Source organism: Bidens hawaiensis, unplaced genomic scaffold (genome assembly GCF_021521415.1).
Source record: "Bidens hawaiensis isolate Kalapana, Puna unplaced genomic scaffold, B.hawaiensis_p1.1 tig00025176_1, whole genome shotgun sequence".
NCBI lineage: Eukaryota > Viridiplantae > Streptophyta > Magnoliopsida > Asterales > Asteraceae > Bidens > Bidens hawaiensis.
Window position 1 is genome coordinate 176,140 of NW_027494002.1, and position 23,237 is coordinate 199,376.

The window sequence follows — 23,237 nt, forward strand, 5'->3', positions numbered from 1 at the left end:
TGACCTTGAAATTTGGGTATCACCCACTTCCGTCCAACATAGTGGTGATCTACATTTTTGCCCGTATAGAGCTTCATAAGGTGCTTCTTGTATACTACTGTGATAACTGTTATTGTAAGAGAATTCAATGAGCGGGAGGTGTTGATCCCAATTCCCTTTGAAGTCCAGTACACAAGCACGAAGTAAATCTTCTAAGGTTTGGATGGTTCGTTCGGATTAACCATCGGTTTGGGGATGGTAAGCCGTACTTAGGTCGATTCGGGTTCCCAAGGCTTCTTGTACTGCTTGCCAGAAATGTGAAGTAAAGTGACTGTCTCGATCTGAAATAATCGAAAGAGGTACTCAGTGTCGGGATACAATTTCATCGATGTAAATTTGAGCGAGTTTTTCGGTGGTGTAGTTCTTACGGATGGGGATAAAGTGTGCGGATTTGGTTAATCGGTCAACAATTACCCAGATAGCATTGTGTCCTCGGGAGGTTTTAGGAAGGTGCGTCACAAAGTACATGGTAATTTGTTCCCATTTCCATTGTGGTATTTCAGGTTGTTGTAACATTCCCGAAGGTTTTTGATATTCCGCCTTCACCCTTGCACATGTTGCACATTTACTTACATACACGGCTATATCCTTTTTCATGCCAGGCCACCAGTAAAATTCTTTAACATCTTTATACATCTTATCAGTACCTGGATGAATAGAATATTTGGATTTGTGTGCTTCATCAAGAATAAGCTCGCAGAGTTTATGAAGTGTAGGAATCCACACCCGGTTTTTATAATAGAATATTTCATCAATTTTCTTCTCAAAATTCTTTTCGTTCCCATGTAGTTCTTCCTTCTCTAACTGATCTGCTTTTAAGGCTTCGTCTTATGCAACACGAACTTGTTCGGTTAGGCTACTTTGAACAATCATTCCGAGTGCTCGTACCCTTAATGGTTTGACTCTGTCTTTTCGGCTTAAAGCATCAGCTACTACGTTGGCCTTACCCGGATGGTATTTAATCTCACAATCATAATCATTTAACAGTTCTACCCATCTCCTTTGTCTCATGTTTAGCTCTTTCTGATCAAATATGTGTTGTAGGCTTTTGTGATCCGTATAGATGGTACATTTGGTGCCATACAAGTAATGTCTCCAAATCTTCAATGCAAAAATAACTGCTCCCAATTCCAAATCATGGGTCGTATAATTCTTTTCATGTACTTTTAATTGTCGGGAAGCATATGCTATTACTTTCTTTCTTTGCATCCGTACGCATCCTAAACCTTTACGAGATGCGTCACAATATACCACCAATTCATCAGTTCCATCTGGAAGGCTTAATATTGGAGCCTCACATAACTTCTGTTTTAACGTTTGGAAGGCCATTTCTTGTTCTTCTCCCCATTCATACGCTCGATCTTTTTGAGTTAGGAGGTTTAGAGGTTGGGCAATACTTGAAAAGTTTTCAATGAATCTTCTATAATACCCGGCTAGTCCTAAGAATTGGCGAATTTCTCTTGGTGACTTAGGCACTTGCCAATTCTTAATGGCCTCAATTTTACCGGGGTCGACTTTGATTCCTTGTTGATTCACAATGTGTCCCAAAAACTGTACTTCTTGTAGCCAAAATTCACGTTTGGACAACTTTGCGTATAACTTCTCTTGCCTCAATAATTCTAAGATTTCCCGCAAATGTTGTTCGTGTTCCTCCTTACTTCTCGAATATATCAAAATGTCATCGATAAACACTATCACAAACTTGTCAAGGTAAGGTTTGCAAACTCGGTTCATGAGGTCCATAAACACTGCAGGTACATTTGTCAACCCAAACGGCATAACCAAAAATTCATAGTGACCATACCGAGTTCGGAAAGCTGTTTTTGGTACGTCTTCTTCCTGAATTCTTACTTGATGATAACCAGATCTAAAATCAATTTTTGAAAAATACTTCACACCCTGGAGCTGATCAAACAAGTCATCAATTCGAGGTAAGGGGTATCTATTCTTTGTAGTCACTTTATTCAATTCCCGGTAATCAATACACATTCGAAAACTCCCATCTTTCTTCTTTACAAATAATAATAGTGCTCCCCACGGTGAGTAACTAGGTCGGATAAAACCCCTGTCCAGTAATTCTTGTAACTGGTTGGACAGTTCTTGCATTTCAGAAGGTGCAAGTCGATAAGGTGCCTTAGCAATGGGTGCAGCTCCCGGTATCAAGTCAATACAGAATTCAACTTGTCGGGTCGGTGGTAAACCAGACAACTCATCGGGGAATATATCTAAATACTCGTGTACCACTGGGATGTCTTCCATTCGTTTTTCCTCGGGTTCCTTAATTGTTACGCTCGCCAAGTATAATGTACAACCTTGGCGCAAATACTTTAATGCCCTAAGTTGGGATACGAGAGGCAGTACCGTACCAGATTTCTCACCTTGAACAATCATCGCCTCATCATTCGGAAGAGGTATCCTAACGGTCTTATCCTTACAGACAATTTCAGCTTTATACTTAGATAGCCAGTCCATACCGACTATAACATCGAAACTTCCCAATTCCACTGGAAGTAAATCAATAAGGAATGGGTGGTCGTTTAGGATAAGGGAACAGTTTCGGACTATTCGGTTAACAAGTATAGACTTACCGTTAGCGAGTTCTATAGTATATGGTTTTGTTAGTTCACTAACCGGCATATTTTCTAAAGGTAAGAAGTTAACAGATACGAAACTTCTATCGGCGCCCGTATCAAACAAAACTGAAGCATACTGACCCGAAACTAAGAATGTACCTGTCACCACATTCGGATCATGACGCGCTTCACCCGGTCCTAATACAAACGCGCGTCCCCTAGCTGCGTTGGAGGTTGATGCTTGTGCTTGGTTTTGCCTTCTCGCTACACCCTGGTTCAGATTGGGGCAATATCTCCCAAAGTGTTCCGTACTGCCACATTCATAGCAGGCACGGAGGTTCGTGGTAGGTGGGGTTTGTTGGTTGAGTTGTGGGCGGGTTGGTTGAGGTCTAGATAGTTGAGTTGATTGCGGTGAACGGTTAACAGTATTGATGAGGGTTCTATAGTTGGGGGCATAGTGTCCCGTTCTTCCACACCTTTGACAAATGATCGGTTTGCAATCACCCACATGATGAAAGTTATATCTTCTGCACTTCGGTAACGTCCCTTTATAGGTCTCTTGTTTTACATTAGAACTGGTCATGGCATAACTTCGGGTATTCGGACGGGCCCGTTTGGTTTGAGGGTTTCCTTGCATTCTTGTCCCATAAACAGTTCGTTTTAAACTTGTTGTTTCACCTGGCATCCTTATCACTCCACTTCTCATCAGATCAAAAGTAACGACACCCGTTTGAGATACAACACTTTCTAATGTTGGGTGGGCTACTGAATTCACTATACTTCTCACAGCAGGGGTCAGTCCCCAGATATAAAGTTCAATTCGCTTCGCTTCCGGTGTAACTAACCACGGAACTAAGCGGGACAGTTCCTTAAAATGATTCGTGTATCCCACATGGTCCGCTCCTTTCATTTCCAGATTCCATAACTCGTGTTCCAACCTCTGAATCTCACTTTTAGGACAAAAATGCTCTAGCATGAGGGTTTTTAATTCAGTCCATGACATACGATTAATAGCATCTTGTCCCCTTATTTGGACTACCGTATTCCACCACATCAGCGCTTGGTCTAGAAACATACTGGTAGCAAATTTGACCACACGGTTCGGTGGACACTCACTGATATTAATTACTGATTCGGTCTTTTCTATCCATTTGACCAGCCCGCTAGGTCCTTCAATACCCTTAAACTCAATCGGTTTACATGATGTAAATTGTTTGTATGAGTACTCCTGACGTGGGGGTTCTCGGTTATTATTATTGTTATTATCGGTATTGGGCCGAGTATTATCATTATTAGTTGTGTTAACAACCGGTACAGGGTTTGGGTTCGGGATATTATCAGGGTGCACAACAGGTTCTGGGTTCCCAGTGACATTCATAGTTGGGCGAGTGTTATTATTATTTATGACATTATCAGTATTCACCGGGGTAGTAACACCCCGGGCTACATTAGTGTCCGACGGAGGTGTATTAACAGTGGTCGTGGTGGTGCTCGTAGGTTGATTAACATTATTGTTAACACGTATGCCTGCAGTGACTTGTGCTACAATTGTTGGTATCACTGCTTGTAGTTGACGAGCAATCATTGCGGCCACTTCCGCCTCAGACAAAGGGTTTGCTTTCTTCGGGGCCATTCTATAAAATAATCAATTATATAATAATCAATATCGTTTCACTGTGACCAGCACAACTTTACGATATTACAATTTCACAACACACAACTATGCCAAAGAAAACACATTTGTATTAATTATAATCATTACTGTACATATGCATCCAAAATTAGCGCATAGGCTTAACCAGGTATAGGCCAGCGCTTGTATATATGTATCAAAATTTGTCACTAAGTGACATGTATACTTAACCCGACAAGGGCCAGTGCTTGAAATAGTACTAAACCACAAACAACTCCCAAGTCAGCCCAACACGCTGTAACAAAATGCTGATTGGGATATCAAAAGACTATATACATAAGGTTATACTACTATATCCTATCCATTCTTTGTAACATGAAGCCACAACCAAACAACAACAGCCACTAGGGCTGCATTAACCGCTAAACATACTCCTAGTAGTATCATTGCCCGATCCTGACGCCTGTGGCTGTGAGCAATGGATCTTTGCACAATTTTGATTTCTTGCTGCATGTACCACATGTGATATTGCATATCATGTCTATGCTGGTTTAGGTTATTTATCGAATGTGATTGTCCTAAAAGCTGATCAGTCGCTAAACCCAACCATGCTGAATCAGAATGACGAGGTGGCTCGGGTACCGGGGCGGGTAAACCCCAAGTAGAAATAGGTATCTCAGTGACCTGGACACGTGATGTTTCTCCCCTATGATACGTAGATCGAGGTGGGGGAGAGGTGTGCTCAGGTGGGCGCACTGAAATACGAGCGGTCTGACGGTTTCTAATAGTGGGTGGGGGTACTGGTGTATGCTGTACGGGTGGAGTAGGGGATCTGGGTGCTTGTGTTTGTGGGGACTTGTCACCGGCACGAAGTTAATCACTTGTGTTTGTGGGGACTTGTCAAGTGTTAGTACTTAGATAATCCAGATCATCACACGTTTTCAAGTATATAAGTATATGTAAACATGTTTTTCACCCCAAAAGTTCGTAAAACAGTTTAGAAAGTGGGGTCGTGAAACTCACCTTAATGTTGTTCAAGCTGGAGGTACGTATCGGTAACTAGAATGTCTCGATTATAGCTTGACTCCTATAATCGGTATCGTACGGTTAATACTAGTACAGTGTTTAAACCAAATCGGGCTGTATAACTAGTCTGGGTATAGCTGTTAGGCCCAGAACATGATTATAGTCTTAGATTGTGACGTTGTATATTATGAAAAGATGAAAACTGGATTTGGCTCAGTTTCACCGTTTCCCGAGCCTAACCAAGTTGATCGTTTTGAGTTTCGGGATTAGGTAAGATCACATAAACATGAGTAAATATATTGATTGATAAAATGATTTGATTTATGAAAGAATTTTAAGGTTTCGGTATCTGGTTTGATCGCAGGGTTCGTTTCCGTTTTCACACGGGGTTGATTATACAAAACGCGTACAATCCACCCGAATTGTCCGGAATTCTCGTAAAAAGTTCGTTTTTATCAATTTCATTCAAAAATATGATATTTGACTACTTTTGACATACCAGTCAGTCCGTTAAACACAAAACTGCCGGTTTCGTTAAAACAATTATAATTTAAATCTTTGATTAATCATAACTAAATATGTACTTATATATACATTATGTAAATTTTTTTAAAAATACATTAAAATATGGAGAACTTTAAAAAAATATTTTGAGAAATTTTATGATTAATTACTTATTTATAAAAATTCATTTAATAGGTTATAATGGCCTGTTTATATCAAACGACCTCCAAAAAATCCGATAATTTTTACAAATGGCCTAAATGTTATTACATAGCCCCTGCAAAATCTCCAGAACCTAACTCTTTTGAAAAAATGCCTTTTTGTGCGTTTTTCGGCTGTTAAGATTCGGTTAAATCATAATTGCACAAACCATACTTAGGAATTTCCAATGATCCCAAAACTTTACCAGTGATCTTACCATCACATATTAATCTCCAAAACCAAATTTCAGAATTTTCCAATATGTTTAGTTATTTTTCCCAAATAAACGCTCATAAACGGAAATAAATTCACCAAATATTCTCCGTTTACCGAAAAATTACCAAATTTGAACAGGGACTCATTTATATGATCCCTAATGTCCCTGAAAATTTTCACAAGGTAAAAACAAGCACGTCACAACCTAATACTAAACAGCCCCTAAACGAGTGTTACGGGTTTACCTTGTCGGTTTTCGATGAGTTTTGCTAGCTTAAACGACTCTCCGGGTCTCGGGTTGCAAACTCAGTGTATCTACATATCATATAACATCAAACCAAGCATAAATAATCCATGTGACAGCCTTGATAATTAGGGTTTCGGTTTTGGGTTCAAACCGAACTTTCAAACCGTAAAAACGTTGTATTCATGTTCTAATCCGCGTTTTTGACCAAAAAAGTGTATGTTCCTGGTTTTTAAACATGTTTAACATCAAAACATGATTTTACTTTATTTTTATGATTTTTTATTGGTTAAACATGTTTAAAACTAATCAAGGATTAATTTTTTATGGTTAAACTATGTTAATCATGGTTAAAAATCAAGGAAAATCACTATTTACCTTAGGGTTTTGATGAAGCTTGATGAAGAAGAACAGCAAAGGTGTATTCTCTGGAAATTTTGGTACAAAATATCTCCAAATATATTTTTTATATAAAAGATACTAGAAGGGGGTGGGCTGTCCCCTTTTGCGGCCGCAAGGATATAAGGGCCCATTGGGCCTCTCTTTGGCCCAATGGTGCCTAGGTTTTCATGCCACGCGTAAAAGTCGGTCCAAAATTTAGTTCGGGTTCGGTTTTTCGCAAGAAAACTAGTTCGAGTGCGAACACCAGCGCGAAAACGAGTGTTTTTCAGCCTAGTTTTGTAAAATAAGAAAAACGTACTGACTCGTTGTAAAATTCCAAAATATTTTCACGGATTGCTTAGAACATGTCATATAAGTGTTTTATAAATTTTTTTCGGCTTAACGGATGCTACAATGCTCGTTTTGATATTAACGATTGCGTTTAAGCTTATAGCGTATCGATAAACGAAACCTTTTTCGTTTAAAGAGTTTTAAACGTACTGAGGCCTAAATATCAATATGTTAGCCTCTATAACATATATATATAACTCGTATATGACCCCTCAGTATGTATACAGGTCATAATTAGTATCGGTCGGTTACTCGTTTAAGCACTACGAATTAACCGATTTATCGTTTACTTGTTACGTAATGAATATAGCGTACCTCGTTTTGTCACGAATGTCACAATAACTCATATGTTTGATAACACATACTAAACTTATTCTAACAATATGATGGTACAACCGTATATGGCCAAAACTAAAGGACGTATCTAATCCTCAAATCATCGGATATCAAGCATGTCGTAATAACCTCATGACGTAACCAAGAATAGCAATATTTAAGTCGCCGCAATAACTTTATGACGTAACAAAGAATAACAATAATCAAGCCACGTTATACCGAACTATCCAGAGCCAATAACAATTAACATATAAAGAAACTCAAAGATACACGTGTAGCTACCTTTTACGTCAAATATTAGATTAATAGGATCAATCCACATGCCTGACGTAGTCAAACATACCCTCAAGCAGTAACCGCAAACATCGTGATCTCAACTCATTCCTTTAAACTAAGAAGTCTATCTTCATAAGCTGGTTACCAGATGGCCGACCCCTCTTCTCACGAGTGTCCACTCTCTCTTCTAGAGTACACGCCCGTCAAACCTTCTATTATCTCTGTTAAAACATAAGAAACATTAAAACAGTATAAAAACATCAATTCCAAACAAGCACATTTCATAAAACATCATTCTTTTCACAAGTCAATGCCGCCCTGTTTCTAGAAATAATGGTCTGAATTTGTGACTTAAAGTAGTAGTAGGTTAATTACTTGACAAAACACACATAAAGACACTACCCCTTTAAAACGCGTTTGTTACACATTTATTATTATGATATGATAGTCAAGTCAAACTCACCACCACCATACCATAATTCAACCACACACCGTCAAAGTCCAACACACAAACACCAATAATTTCAAACCTTTGCTGCTCGAATCTCTTCATTCCAATTTGTTCTTCTTCACCTAATCCATCACCATCGTAATTATCGAACCCATCTGTAATGATAGATTACCATCATTCTTCAATGGAAGACAAAACCAACGCTTTGACCACAACGCTCAAGAACTCTATTCAAGCACTCGGTCGTGGCTTTGAGTGACGTCACATCTGACATCAGGCTTCTCTACTGTAAAGGCGCACCTGGGTTTCGCTTGATTCACTTGGACGATCAACACACCAAGGACCTTGTGTTTTCCGACGATGTTACGATCCCTAATGTTTCGGTGGATATTGATTATTCTACTGGCGAAAGAAACACTGAAGCTACGCCGATTTTTAACTTCCATGAGGTCTGATTGAATGATTCTGTGTTAATTTGTTTGAATTTGGGTATTTGTTTGTTGTGGGTTTGGGTTATTTGAATTGGGTTTTTGGTAATTGAGGTGGGCAATTCGTCGAACAGCTTGTGGGCGTGTTACAAGTTGTTGAAATTTGGGGTTTTTTTAAAAAGTTTTGGTTTTTGGTGGATTAACTCATTAAATGTTGGTGTGTTGACAATGGTGGATGATCAGTTGAGCATTATGCTCCATTTGTCGGGTTTAGACTTTAGATTTTATAAAGAAATCGGTTTTTTTTATGTCGGTTAATTGTGTAACGTTTTCATAAGAAAGATTTAAGCCATGATCCTGGTTGAGGGATTGGTGTCATAACTTCATGAGCATCAAATCATTATCATTATTATTGTTTCCAAGCAAATTAATGAATAATTTGTTTAGAAAATGGCGTGTATGTGTTACCGTTTTGTTAATTCGGAAAGCGTAATATTGAATCACGTAAACGCAGTCTGTGTATACAATGCTACTTATTGATCATTTTTATTATTATTTTTGGGAAAGAAAAGATTTTTTCTTTAATGCTGATGAGTGGTTTATGTAACTGTAGATGTCAAAGTACTTCAATACGAAATCGAATCTAAGCGGTGACATTCCTCTTGGAAGCTTTAATGCCATGTTTAATTTTACCGGATCGAGGCAAGTTGATGCAGCGTCAACAAAATCCCTTGCAATGATTGGATACATAGTTCCGTTATACGAGGTTCATTTAGAACCTTCAGATTTTGTTTTGCTTGATGAAGTCAAACGTGCGGTTCCGTATTCCTGGGATCCTGCATCCTTAGCCAGGTAAGTTGTATGCACCGTATGGTTCAAACGTGTTGGGTTGAGTCGCAACACCTCGTGTCCGTATTTTCTTATTGTTGATAAATTAGTAGCTTGTTGAATATGATTATAAAGAGTATTTTATTTCAATGCTTATCCTTAATTTTGTTAGTCAAGTGCTCTCTTAAGCTTGTGTCAAAAAATGTCAAGTTGCTTTTGGCTATCTTTTTATAAAAAACACAAAAGAACCAATATTTGATACGGTTACGATAATTGATATCAAAACAGCAACCAAATCTTTTCTTAAAAGCAATTTTTAATTTGGTGGCTTTTTTAGGATTACCGATTTGACCAGTTATTATAAACATATATTATTATTGATGTAACATACATATAAATACACAGTTTAACTGATTCTATTACTTTGTATTTTAATTTTAATGAACATGCATTGCAAATTCAATTTTACGATTTTCTGAGTGTATTAGAAGCTGAAAACTTTATACAAGATTGTGTCAAAACTCCAATCCTATGACAGTATCGTATATTCTTATGATTATTATAATTTATAATAATAATTTTTGCAGCTTTATTGAAAATTATGGCACCCATATTGTCACCTCTATGACAGTCGGAGGGAGAGATGTAGTTTATATAAAGCAACATCAATCATCTCCTTTGTCAATATCAGAAATTGAAAATTATGTGAGAGACATTGGAGAACACAGATTTGTCGATTCAAAAAGCCAATCAAGTTCGGGTTCGTTAAAGTACAAGGACAAGGTTTGTTTGAATTTGCAATCTAAAAGTCATTACGTGATATTGAATAATAATCTAATTTTGTTCTTTGTTATTGTAGGATGTAACGGTTATTTTTAGGCGAAGAGGAGGGGACAATCTTGAGCAAAGTCATGCAAAATGGGCGGAAACTGCACCCGATGTGATCAATATGACTTTTACTCCCATTGTTTCTTTGCTTGACCAAAGCGTACCCGGAATAAAACATTTGACCCGTGCCATTGACCTATATTTGGAATGTAAGACCTTATCTCAAAAGTTATTTATTTGTATTAAAATTAAAAATGTATCACACATTCAATTAGTATTGAGATTTTTATACATTTGCTCTTTTTACCAGACAAGCCTCCTATAGAGGATTTACAATATTTTTTGGAGTTCCAAATATCTCGAGTCTGGGCTCCCGAACAAAGTACCATTCAAAGAAAGGAACCCGTTTGTCCATCACTTCAGTTTAGTTTGATGGGCCCGAAGCTTTACATAAGTCTGGAGCAGGTATTTTTAAAAATTTTATGATCCTGTTTACTGAGTGATTTCTTGAGGAAGCAATGTCTTCCCATTAACTTAATATTAGGCCGAATCAGATTAACATGTCAGGTCAAAAGGTTAAAGTAAAGAAAAATGGCAAAGTGTATATGTAATGCATACAAAGACCTACATTTCATTATGAACAAATACATACCAAAATGATTAGCATCCTTTACGTGTTTCCCTACAAAACTCCCTCAACAATTTTTTGCATATTAATGTCCCTCTACATGTTAAACTAGGTTATAAACCTATGCATTGCATGGGTTGAATAAAGGAAATATTAAATATTAGTAATGAAATTAGGAGTTATAAATGATATTTTGAGATAAGGTATATTGAAAATTGAAATTATGTATAAGTCAAATATCTCACATAGGTTACTAACTAATAAGTTAGTATATTGTGTTTTATCACTATTGCTTCTTTTTTAATTAACGTTTTGAAATTAATACTAAGATGTGAAATAAGAGACTTGGGCTCACAGAATTGTGACACGTGGCACAACCAGTTACTTATTTATTAGGTATAGATTTGAACGCAATTGTGAAAATAAATAAATATATAAATAAGTAAATAAAATATTTAAAAAAATACTTGAAACTGGTACATCCAGATTTTAAGATTTAACATGTACACGACTTTAATGTGCAAAAATTTGTTGAGTAGCTTTTGTAAGAAAAAACAGAGTGTGTTGGTTTTTAATGGTATTTTCTCTTTTGTTATTCAGAAAGTTAGATGTGTTTTAAATTAATATAAATTTTGTAAATTTGACACACTAATTATGTTTCAAAATATGAAATTTTTGGATAAAAGGTGTGTGTTGAGTGTTAAATAAACAAAATATTACCCGTTTTGACCTCCGCTCCACATGCCCTTTTGCAACCTTTGCTGATTTCAAATTATGACAATAGAAAGGAAACGCACATTCTTAACGTGCAGCGGACTGAGTGATTGTTCTGCTGGAATCCATTCTAAATGGCATAGATAGTTGGTATAATAATATGGCTGTAAAAACTGTTTATATCTAATTTTGTTAACTACAACAATTTAGGTAAACACTTGAATTATATTTTGTACTTTCGAACTGTTTCCTTGTATATATAAACAGGTTGAGATTGTTTCTCATAGTAGTCTTTTATTTTCATCCGTTAAATTTACAGGTGACAGTTGGGCGCAAGCCCGTCACGGGCCTAAGACTCAACTTAGAAGGAAGCAAGCAAAACAGGCTAGCAGTCCATTTACAACACTTGGTATCCCTTCCCAAAATCCTGCAACCGCATTGGGACGTACACATGGCCATTGGTGCACCCAAGTGGCAAGGACCCGAAGAGCAGGACAGTCGATGGTTCGAGCCCATCAAGTGGAAAAACTTCTCACATGTAAGCACCGCTCCCATAGAACACACCGAGACATACATTGGCGATCTATCTGGGGTCCACATTGTAACCGGGGCCCAGTTTGGGGTATGGGACTTTGGTGCTAGAAGTGTCCTACATCTCAAACTTCTCTTCTCCAAAGTACCAGGGTGTACCATACGTCGGTCTGTATGGGATCACAGCCCGTATAATCTTCAAAAGCTCAGCGATGATAAGGGAGGAGACGGGCCGAGTCAATCTGGGAAGCTTGCGAAGATTGTGGACATGACGGAAATGTCGAAGGGCCCGCAAGATGTGCCGGGCCATTGGTTGGTTACGGGGGCTAAACTTGGTGTAGATAAAGGGAAGATCGGGCTGCGGGTTAAATACTCGTTGCTGAACTACTAATGATGGCGGTTTTTTTGCACATGCAAATGAAGTATTATGTTTATGGATTTAGTGAAGGTAGAGGTTATTGTTTTGTTGGTTTATGTTCTAAATTTGTTTGTAGTTATGAAACAAAGGTAAAGTTACTTGTTTGAGTTCATACATGTATATGATATGATCTACACCAAAGTAGAAGTCTTGTAGGAATGTTGAACTGTTGATGTGGATGATTGACTATATGCATTAAACCCACAGCTAGCATCTGTCCCATCAAAGGCGCCTCTCTCTCCCATCTCAATTTAACAGTAATAAAATACAGAAACCCTAAAACTCAAAACTCACTTAAACCTCTGCAGCAATGGCGGAATCGAAAGCAGAGGTATCGTTAAAAGACCAAGGGAACCAGTTCTTCAAGGCTGGAAATTACCTAAAGGCAGCTGCTTTATACACTCAAGCCATCAAGAAAGATCCTTCCAATCCTACCCTTTACAGGTACTTACACACGCATCTCTTCCTTATTTATCTCCTAATTGATGTGGGATTATATGAATGGCTAGTGTTGTTGTGAGTTAGAAACTGTCTGATTCACTTCAAAATGGATATGATGGGAATATCCAATCTGTTATCATTTTTATATTATATACGAAGGGTGAGGATCAAGATAAAAAAAAGAGTCTATTTTGCCTAAAAAAGGATTTAGTTTGGCCTAGCTTTTTTAGTAAAGCTTATAGCTGTTTTAGCTTTTTTTTTATAAAATAAGCTTAACTTGGTGTTTGGTTTAGCTTTTTTAACTTATGCTTATAAGCTTATATAAGCTAATTTTGATAAGCTTATTTGAAGAAGCTTATTTGTTTAAGGGGGTAAATTACCATTTGCCTTCAAATGGTGATGGATTAATAATATTGAAGCAACTTATGACTAAAACAAATTAAAGAATAATGGATTTAACAACTTATTAAGACGTATAATCAACTTGTGGAATATAAGCTAATCCAAACACTTAAAAGAGCTTATCAAATAATAGAAAATAAGCTATAAGCAAGTTTAAAATATAAGCATAAGCTAGAAAATAAAAGCTAGGCCAAACACCCCCTTATATTTTGTTTGTAACCGGCTCAAACGAAACCCGATTGAGCTCATTGCTACGGTTCCAACTCTACCATCATAACTTTAGGGTTTAGTTTTAGAGTATATGGTTTAGCTTTTAGGGTTCGACAAGCCGGTTCCAATGCTGCAGAAATGAGTTCAATTGGAGTTCCTTTGAGTCGGTTTCGATCCAAAACAGAAATCTTTTTTAGACTGCTTAGGCAAAATAGACTTTCTTTTTATAGGAGATCCATTCCCTATATACAAAACCCTAAATCTATACGATGATCAGAAAAACAAGTAGAAATGGTTGACATGCTCTGTCTGAGTGCCCTTTGACCCGTTCCATGATGTTAATTGGTTTAATTGATGGTTTGAGAATTAACATAACTCAAATCTGTCTATTCTGTTTTTTTCCAGTAATCGCGCTGCAGCTTTTCTAAATCTTGTTAAGCTACAAAAAGCACTCAGTGATGCGGAAACAACCATATCTTTGAATCCCAGCTGGGATAAGGTAATAAAAGAAAACCTATAATCTGTTACATATTATTCAATGTGGATGTTAATTTGTTTCTGAAAAAAGTGTTAACTTTTTTTACACAGGGTTATTTCAGGAAAGGGTGTGTATTAGAGGCCATGGAGCGATACGATGATGTATGATAGCGGTTTTTCTAGATGTATTTTGTATATTTACTATTATTATTAGAATATTAATGTTTATGTTTATGTGTAATGTAGGCATTGGAAGCCTTTAGATTAGCCTCACAGTATAATCCACAAAGTACAGAGGTGACGAAAAAGATCAAGAGGATTACACAGTTGTCAAAGGATAAAAAACGGTCAGAAGAAGTGGATAATATGAGATCCAATGTTGACCTGGCAAAACACTTGGATGATTTGAAATCTGAACTGGTAATTTAGTTCTGTTTATTTTGTTTTCTTAATGTGAAAAATAAAGCGAGTAGATTTTAAAGTTGTTATATTTCAGGCACAAAAGTATGTAAGTGAGGAATCTTGGAAGGAGATTTTCTCGTTTGTGGTTGAAACAATGGAGACTGCGGTTAAATCATGGCATCAAACATCAAAAGTTGATGCGCGCGTTTATTTCCTGCTCGATAAGGAAAAAACCGACACTGAAAAATATGCACCTGTTGTCAACGTTGACAAGGTATGCTTTTTAGTCAACCTATTTGAGATAAAATTAAACATAACCTGATTGACCCGCTTCTAAAGATGTTGACTTTTTATTAAACAGGCATTTGAGTCACCACATACACATGGTGATTGTGTGTCCTTTTTAAGGCAATATGCAGTGGACTCGTTTTCTCATGCAGCATGCTTAATTGTACCCAAGAGTGCCATTTCATACCCACAGGTAATGTGGATATCTTTTATGTGTATTTTTATTTATTTATTGTGAATGTGTATTTTTGATTTGAATCATTTGACGTGTTTCTTGATTTGCAGGTGTGGAAAGGACAGGGACCGAGGAAATGGAAGCATGGACAAAGTGACGGGTTTTTTGTGGAGTTCGAATCGCCTCTCGTTAGAAAAGAATGGTTTGTTCCTAGTTCTTCAGAAAAAGGCCAAGTACTATGCAGGTTTGTACACTTCAATACATTATTACCATTCCTTTAAAATTTGCATTAGTTTGGAGTGTAACAAGATATAAAAGGGTATAATGGTCCATATTATAATATTTATTTGCAGGGACCCAGTGGCATTAGATATCAGTGCGCATGAAGTGATTCCGAAGATATTTAAAGATGCATAAATGGATGATATCTGCATTTGGATACACTTGTGATAGCAAACTTAAGTTTTTGTTCATTTTTTGGCTATCAAGATTTTGGTTTGATTTGGTGTTGGTTTGATTGGCATCCCGATTACTCGTTGCATATGTACTTAGTAAACAGTTTATTAAATCCTGAGTTTGTAGCTTTGAACCTTTTTCTTCGATAGCAGAAGCTTTATTGAATCCTGAGTTTGTAGCTTTGAACCTTTCTTCGATAGCAGGAGCTTTACTCTTCTTACAGTAGACATGCAAGCACTACATAATTGATACACAATCACATGTCCTTGTCTCCTGTTAACCACACAAACCTTTTAAGGTTACACGCGAAGAGTAGGTGGTAGATGTTTTCGACCTGCTATGGCTTTTCTTTAATCTATACGGATCTTATTATGAAAAACGTGTGCTCTAAATGATTTTTGCAAGCGGCATTGTATTGCAGTTAGTTATGCACAGTCGATATTGAGTTTAAAACACAAGACAAATATTTCACACACGACCGTGATGTTCAAATTTTCTAAATTCTTTTTGTTGCTTGCCATCAACGGTCATTGTTATGCCCATGAGAATGATGTCATGAGACTGTATCATCTCATATTTGATTATTGTGTATACATAGTGCATGTTCTAATAACCCTAGTATCATATATTTTTAATCATTATTTTATTCATATGGTATGTGATAATAATAATAATAATAATAATAATAATAATAATAATAATAATAATAATAATAATAATAATAATAATAATAATAATAATAATAATAATTGTGTTATATTTCATTTTGTTGTATAATAATATAACTTGTTTGTACTCAGTTGGTCAAGGAGATTAGGATTACCAGTTGACTATGTTCATTGCTTGTTTTATTATTAAAGGAGTGGTTGATATATTGATGTAGATGCTTTTGTAAAAGGGCTTCTATATATACATCAAAGTTGGGATGTCTCCCTTGTGGGCACTCACTCTCCGTCACATCAGTAGTTTTACCTTTTAAACCGTTGTTTAGGTTTTGGTTTTGACGATCCTATGTAAATAGCTCGTAAATATGGCTTACGACTCATAAACAAGTGTTTTATCACGGGGATTACTTGTCAATGGGCGTTTAACCATGACAGTTTATTTTTAAAAAGTGGTGTGTAGAAAACATAAAACATAGATTTTTTAAATACTCAAACCTCAGTTACACAAAAACCTAGCCAACATTTTATGATAACTTCACAATTTTATTTTATTTTATTTTATTTGATCGACTAATGCCATCAATAATTCTTAACTACTCTCTTGCCCAGGTTTGAACCCACAACCTTTCTTTTTAAGAAATCAAATGGTCTAGTGCTACAAGGTCAAGCCCCACATTGGCCTTCAATGATACTATTAACCATGCGACATCATATTCATCTTTTACTAAACTAAACTTCAAAACTTAAGAAAAAGCAAAAATTAGAATCTATTGGTACTAACTTTTTTAATTAGAAGAGCGAAATTTGATTAAGTTAAATACTTCATATAAAACATTGGGTAACCAATTTAATAAATATTTCATATCAAACTTTAATAACTTCCTTTTAAACCAACAAAGTATGCCCCTAAGAGAAATAACTAGAAAACAAAAAACAAAATTTGTAGGATAGAACATTGCCAAAAACCAATGAACATTGAACAAGAAGAAAGCCGTGCCTGGATGGCAACAAACAAAACCTACAAGTCTTGAATCGACTTCTTGAAACACAACCATCCAATGTATGCCACAATGTGAATATAGCGCAGAGTGTTAAACCCCATGTTTGCCTTTCTTCTTGGCTTCTCTCATAGCTTGTCTTTTCTCCTCCCTACAAATTACAAAGAAACATCATTGTGTTAATACGGTAAATTACAATCGTAAACTAAAAATGACCGGAACCCTGAACATGATGGTACCAACTACCAACCTGGCTTTTGAGATCTCTTCTCTTGGAGGAGGTTTGTATTTCTTCCTCTTCTCATGAGGCTTTTCTTCTTTCTTTCTCTTGAGAGAAACATTTTCATTATTTTTATCATTATCATTATTATCATTTCGTGGGCGCTTATTCTCCCCCTTTTTAGACACAACTTTATTTTGCTTCACAGAGACCTCTATGACGCTAGGTTCAATCTCCGCATCACCATCTTCCGCCACTTGTGCTGTTGCTGGAGCTGCCTTGGCATTACTCATTTTCTTCAACTGAAAAAATTGAATTAAAAGTAATATTAACACAACTAATTAGTTTTGACCACATAATATACCACCTGTAATAAACTTGCAATTTCATATTGAAACACACGCATACCTTTGCCACAAAAAAGCCATCCATGTTATGAACATGAGGATAAAAACGTCTAGTTGTTTCCAATGAAGGATGAAATCGGCCTTCTCTAAAACGTACAAACCTACATACATAAACAAAACATGCCTTTAATACATTTACAAAAATATTTTTTTTAAGTGTGAGAAAAGAATACTAGTTATGTACCCTGGGCGACCGAAGTCTAATCCGCATGGCACAAGTTTCACATCCCTCTTCTTGAGTGCATAGTCTATAACATCTTCATTCTGCAAAAGAAATTATTATAAATGATAATAAAAATAGTAGTAACAACAACAAAATAAACAATAATAATAACAATAATAACAATAATAATAATAATAATAATAATAATAATAAGCATCCTTACCTCAATAACCATCATAGAACAAGTAGAGTAAACCACATAACCACCTGATTTGGAGTTTGCATCCACCATGTCAATTGCTGCAAGTATTAGCTCCTGCAAATTAAAAGAAAATCCAAAACGGAGCCCGATTATAACTACTTCTATAACTCTATAATACAAGTCTAACCTGAAAACTAATAAATTTATTAAATAAAAAGATTGTAAGTACCTTTTGTAGACGTGAACAGTTCTGTACATCGACAGCACTTTTTGAGGTTTTCACAGACTCATCTTTAGATATAACCTGCAACATCAAAAACCTTTTTATCCAAGTGAAAATTAAAAACCAGGCACGAAATTAAAACAAAAAACAAAAAAATTCTCACCCCGGTACCACTGCAAGGAGCATCTAACAAAACCCTATCTACTGTGTTGTGTCCCAAAACTTTCGGCAGCTAAAGTAAAATTCCAGACAAATAAATCAGACCACCTAGAAGTTAAGGCTTTATAAATAAAGATCATATAACAATTATAAAGACTAACCTCTCTACCATCATAGCTGCATACTACAGTGTTTGTAACACCCAACCGTTGTAGATTCGATGTTAGTTTACTAAGCCTCTGCTCTTTCATCTCATTAGCATATATTATACCTAATAATAATATGTGCGTTACAATGTGTCAAATAAAGGAAAACGCTTAACTTGATAAAGCTGTATAGCAAGAACTTACCAGTGTTTTTCATAAGAGCGGCAATGTAAGTCGTTTTACCACCGGGTGACGCCCTACAAGTGAATAACAATCATTTAAAATTGGATATAGAGAAAATAGAATAATATTATAAAGTTCAAGACAGATATGAAGATGCAAATAAAAAGAGAGAGTAGATACATACGCCATGTCAACAATGCGTTCCTTCTCCTGAGGAGCAAGTGCCATGACAGGTAGAAAAGAGCTTGCACTTTGCACCTGTAAACAAAAACAGAAAGATAGAATGAATTAACAAAAACTTTAAAATAAAAAAGAAACAAAAAATAAAAATAACCTACCATGTAATGACCAGCCATATACTCTGGGGTTGCACCGTATGGAACTTGATGATCATAAACAACTAAACCAACCTGTGTTACATTGAAACAAACACAATTAATAAAACATCAAAGAACAATAGGTAAACTTAAATGAGTAGTCCTTACCTTTGACCACTTGCTTAACGGGTCCAAATTGATACCTCTGTTCAACAAAACACCAGCCAAGTCACGTCTTCGTGTCTACATCATCAGAGAAAGGTGATCCCGTGAGTACAATAACTCAAAAATCCAAAAAAAAAGGAAGCTAAAATAATACCAATAGTTATATCACCTTTAATGTGTTGGTACGAAGGGTAATTGGTCGAGGCTTTTCAAAAGCTTCAATTAATTCCATAAGTTCAACAGGCGGAAACATCTACACAAAACATATAATTAAAACCACAAAGATTCATAAATACGTACATACTCACATAGTACAACAATTTACCTCAACAAATGCAGAAATAAGAAACTCATTGTATCCATAATATGATCCCAAGTCCATCTTAAGTTGCTCTATGTATTGCTTTCGTGTTGCTCCCTCTTGCCTCAAAGATGTAAAATTCGAAAGAATCCGAACAACTGAACATTGTAATTTATAATTTTTTTAAAAAACATGAAAAATGAATACTGTATACATAACATGTGCACAAAATAAAACTCACTTTCTTTTATTCTTTGTTGGAGACCGGAAAGATCAGGGGGGCCACGAGCTTCCACCTCAAGTTCCTGAGTAATCGCAAACGCGAAAATACAAAACGTCAACACGCCAAGTCAACAATTATTAAACATGAATAGCTAATACAGCTAGCATCAATACCTCCTGTGTCGGCAATCTAAACTCATCGGGTGCTTCTTTAATATTAAGTTGCAGTTCATCTAAAGCCTCTTTCTGTTCTCTCTCTTTCGCTTCATCAATCTTCTTAGCTTTCCCCTCGATATCAGAATCATCCGAATCCAAATCCGATTGCGAACCGGACCCCATTTCTGTTAACAAACACAGCCAACCAAAAAACAGCTTTAAACTACAATACCAATATAATTATAATAATTCAATAATACAACAGTCAATGCAATATGCAGAACTACCTTCATCATCATCACTGCCTTGTAAAAAATCGCCTGCAAACGCATCGTCTCCATCGGACAACAAATCGGACCCGGACCCGGAATCTCCTCCTTCATCACCATCAACACTCTGCTGTTGTTCCAATTGTTCATCTTCTGAATCAGATTCACTCAAGACTTCAACTTTCTTCTTCTTGTTAACAGTAGGAAGCTCTTTGACTTTGACTTGCTCCTTTTTGGTTACTTTCTTCTGTGACTTCTTGCCTTTAATAGCCATTGAAGCTACAACAAAACAGAACCCTAATTAACGATAAAGGCAACCGAAAATTGAACATAAACAAAGTCATAAGTTCGAATTTAGTAATTAACATCATAAAACGAAAATAACTCGAAAGAATGAGGAATACACAAACCCTAATTTAGGGTTAGGGTACACATAGAGGAACAGTAACAGATTAGCACAAAACCTAAATATGAAATAAAAGAAGCAACCTGAGCTGCCGGAAAACGGCGGTGGCTGCGGTAACGAAATACGGGACAAGAAGAAGTGATGCTGCAAGAGGTTCAAGGGTTGGTTATATTAGGGTTTAAGGATCGTTTTATATTTTTCTTTTTTATAGATAAACATATATTTTTGTTTCAAACCAAAGTATTTTATTTTTATAAAAAGTTTCTTAGTTCTTACATGGGTTTACTTCTTTGAGAAAAAAGGTTTAATTTCTAATAAATATAGTATTAAAGTTTTCCATTTTAAAAATTACACTAAAAATAAATTATATTATTACTTTTTTACCATTTTTTTTTACAAAAACTTACAAAATTACATGGTTATACAGGGATTAATAAAGATTAAGGTGTTGTTTATTTTTTCAAAAGTACAGTCTGCGGACCACATCTGCAGACATATGTAGTTTAAGAGTTGGACCAAACCTCTGTAGTCTGCAAGAAGAAGACTGTTTGTTTTTTAAGGTTTGTAAATTGTTAAAATAAACTGGTGGTGGTATACGAAATTTGGTATTGAATGATGGTGGTGCTTAATGGTGATAATGGTAGTGGTGGCGGCGGTGGTGATAGAAGGCGATGGTGGGTGGTACGATGGTGGTAGACGGTGGTGGCAAACGGTTAAGTGGTTGACGATGGTGGTGGGTGGTGGACGGTGGTGGCAGCAGACGGTGGCGGACAGTGGGTGGTGGGGGTAGACAATGGTGGTGGTGATGGACGATGGTGGTGAAGGGTGGGTGGTGGTGGTGGTTTGTGGTGGATGGTGATGGTGGTGAACAGTGGGGCAGTGGTGGTGGTGGTGGTTGGGTGTGGTGTTTTAAACCTGTGAATACCTTATAAGATCTCATAAGTGAATGAGTCAAGTCTGCACCAACATTTTTTAATGAAACGTTTTCGAGAAAACAAACAGTTTGCAGATGGCAATGTCTGCGTGTGGTACGTGCGACGCAAAAAAAGAGGTTGCGCATGCATTTTTCAAAAAAAAAACAAACAACACCTAACTGATTGTTTTACGTTGTGGTAGGGACACGGGTCGGTATCGGTTCTTACCATGTTAAAAAATTTATAGAGTTGCCTATGTAACTTAATGGAACATGAGAGTTACCATATTAAAAAGGTTGAGTTAATTTTGTTAATAACCAAACTTGAGGGTTGCAAACTAACAAATTAATGTTGTAAGTAAATAAAAGTTGTGATGTATCATATGTAAATGTATGGATTAATATTGTAAATATTGAAACTAAAAGATGATCATATACAGATTTTGTATAGATAAATCGTATAAATAAATAGGGACACAGGATACAATATATAAAAAATGTAACATGTAAATATGTTTGCATTGATTTTAATATAATGCTTTTAACATATCATAGAAGCCATTCTAAAACATATTTCAAATTCAAAAGCCATTCTAAAACTTTTTGATTTCAATACTAAGTTTTTAATAGAAACTCAAGGTGTCAACATGGATTTTTATAAAGGCATCCATATATTTATAAAATATTTTTCTTGTTTGTTTAGTTAATTGATTTTAGATATTATTAAAACATAAGACTTTTATGCTGTAATCTTTAACCATGATCTCATAGCTTCATCTTTGGATGTGATCATTTGAGTGTAGTTTGTAAGAATTGTAACTTGTTAGGCTTAAGATAATCAGTATTGGATCATGTATCTGGTATATACTCATATATAATAAACAACTAACCATACAAGTTAAACAATCTTGATCATTATCAAAACAAGGAATTAATCAAACTTCTAATCATTGTTTATCCCAACAATTTATTTGATTGATTCATAAGTATTCTTGCATTAAAGAATAAAGATTAGTTTGTAGCCATAACAATGTTCGATTTATGATATCATTATGCTTTTCTTTTGTTATTGTCTTGTATATTAATTATAAACGATTAAATGTTCCATACATGAATCTGCTGCACCACTTGATGGTTTTCAAGCATACAAATATGAATATCTCGTGCCAAACAACATAAAAGAGTACGGATATGCCACACCTTGGCGCAAGAAAATGTTTATGGCCGAGCTAGGCATGACAAATGACGCATTCTCATTGAAATTGTGTTTTTTGTAACGCTTTTAGTAAGTTAATATGTTCAAATTGTCACTAAAGAGCCATTGATTTAGTGGTTTCAAGGTGTTGGTGGGGTCTTATCATTTTAAACGATTCAAGTCCCGTCGTTGTAAAAAAAATACGTGATAACTTAGAAGTATTGTTAGATATGTTGTTAAAAGAAAAATAAAACAAAACTCAATTACTAGAAAAATGCACTCTGAAGATAAATTTTACTGTTTGTGGTTTTAATGGGTAAACGAAACTTAAATTGTTTTAACATTTGCAAAGATTGGTCAACGAGTGTTCTAAAGTGGAGACTCATGGCATCTCCGAATTGAATATTGAATACATCCGGTAGTGTAGGACATCATAATACAAAATCAACTCACAAGAGAGTGTACGAGAA

General features: G+C 35.9%; 2 protein-coding genes and 1 pseudogene across 6 annotated transcripts; 2 read left to right on the plus strand and 1 right to left on the minus strand.

The window, feature by feature from the left end:
- Window positions 1-8,070: 8,070 nt before the first annotated feature.
- On the plus strand, window positions 8,071-12,781 carry LOC143570958 (MACPF domain-containing protein CAD1-like; annotated as a pseudogene). Its single transcript, XR_013142027.1, has 6 exons — window positions 8,071-8,680; window positions 9,273-9,511; window positions 10,075-10,270; window positions 10,347-10,524; window positions 10,626-10,780; window positions 11,977-12,781. The product of XR_013142027.1 is annotated as an MACPF domain-containing protein CAD1-like (transcript).
- A 36-nt stretch (window positions 12,782-12,817) lies between these two features.
- Window positions 12,818-15,728, plus strand: LOC143570936 (uncharacterized). 2 transcript variants are annotated; one of them, XR_013142023.1, is made up of 9 exons: window positions 12,818-13,050; window positions 14,065-14,158; window positions 14,248-14,298; window positions 14,383-14,556; window positions 14,633-14,812; window positions 14,900-15,019; window positions 15,112-15,245; window positions 15,355-15,559; window positions 15,613-15,728. XR_013142023.1 is itself a non-coding variant. In XM_077056448.1 (8 exons), exons 1-8 carry the CDS (start codon window positions 12,917-12,919, stop codon window positions 15,416-15,418), a joined length of 951 nt encoding a protein of 316 aa, XP_076912563.1. In that variant the 5' UTR covers window positions 12,818-12,916; the 3' UTR covers window positions 15,419-15,591. The 2 variants fall into 2 exon arrangements, 1 of the variants encoding a protein (XP_076912563.1); XM_077056448.1 differs by lacking the exon at window positions 15,613-15,728 and having other exon boundaries at window positions 15,355-15,591.
- A 1,238-nt stretch (window positions 15,729-16,966) lies between these two features.
- On the minus strand, window positions 16,967-20,809 carry LOC143570959 (26S rRNA (cytosine-C(5))-methyltransferase NOP2B-like). Of its 3 annotated transcripts, none has more exons than XM_077056476.1 (18): window positions 20,760-20,809; window positions 20,269-20,550; window positions 20,003-20,169; window positions 19,848-19,911; window positions 19,631-19,764; window positions 19,475-19,558; window positions 19,309-19,383; window positions 19,162-19,233; window positions 19,008-19,081; window positions 18,845-18,897; window positions 18,656-18,765; window positions 18,499-18,567; window positions 18,342-18,416; window positions 18,134-18,226; window positions 17,932-18,011; window positions 17,749-17,848; window positions 17,371-17,642; window positions 16,967-17,271 (listed from the first exon to the last, which is right to left on the minus strand). In XM_077056476.1, exons 2-18 carry the CDS (start codon window positions 20,525-20,527, stop codon window positions 17,214-17,216), a joined length of 1,839 nt encoding a protein of 612 aa, XP_076912591.1. In that variant the 5' UTR covers window positions 20,528-20,550; window positions 20,760-20,809; the 3' UTR covers window positions 16,967-17,213. The 3 variants fall into 3 exon arrangements, with proteins under 3 accessions (XP_076912591.1, XP_076912592.1, XP_076912593.1); XM_077056477.1 differs by having other exon boundaries at window positions 20,269-20,532; window positions 20,743-20,806; XM_077056478.1 differs by having other exon boundaries at window positions 16,968-17,271; window positions 20,272-20,550; window positions 20,760-20,808.
- Window positions 20,810-23,237: the final 2,428 nt, after the last annotated feature.

Bases quoted from the DNA above. Each gene is read 5' to 3' on its own strand.
- LOC143570936 (XM_077056448.1), top strand. From the start codon at position 12,917: ATGGCGGAATCGAAAGCAGAGGTATCGTTAAAAGACCAAGGGAACCAG. The intron at 14,557-14,632 runs GTAATTTAGTTC...GTTATATTTCAG, and splicing joins ATGATTTGAAATCTGAACTG to GCACAAAAGTATGTAAGTGA. The intron at 15,246-15,354 runs GTTTGTACACTT...ATTTATTTGCAG, and splicing joins AAAGGCCAAGTACTATGCAG to GGACCCAGTGGCATTAGATA.
- LOC143570959 (XM_077056476.1), bottom strand. From the start codon at position 20,527: ATGGCTATTAAAGGCAAGAAGTCACAGAAGAAAGTAACCAAAAAGGAG. The intron at 19,082-19,161 runs GTAGGTTATTTT...TTTTGTTTACAG, and splicing joins ATATGGCTGGTCATTACATG to GTGCAAAGTGCAAGCTCTTT. The intron at 18,568-18,655 runs GTTAGTCTTTAT...ATTTTACTTTAG, and splicing joins GCAGCTATGATGGTAGAGAG to CTGCCGAAAGTTTTGGGACA.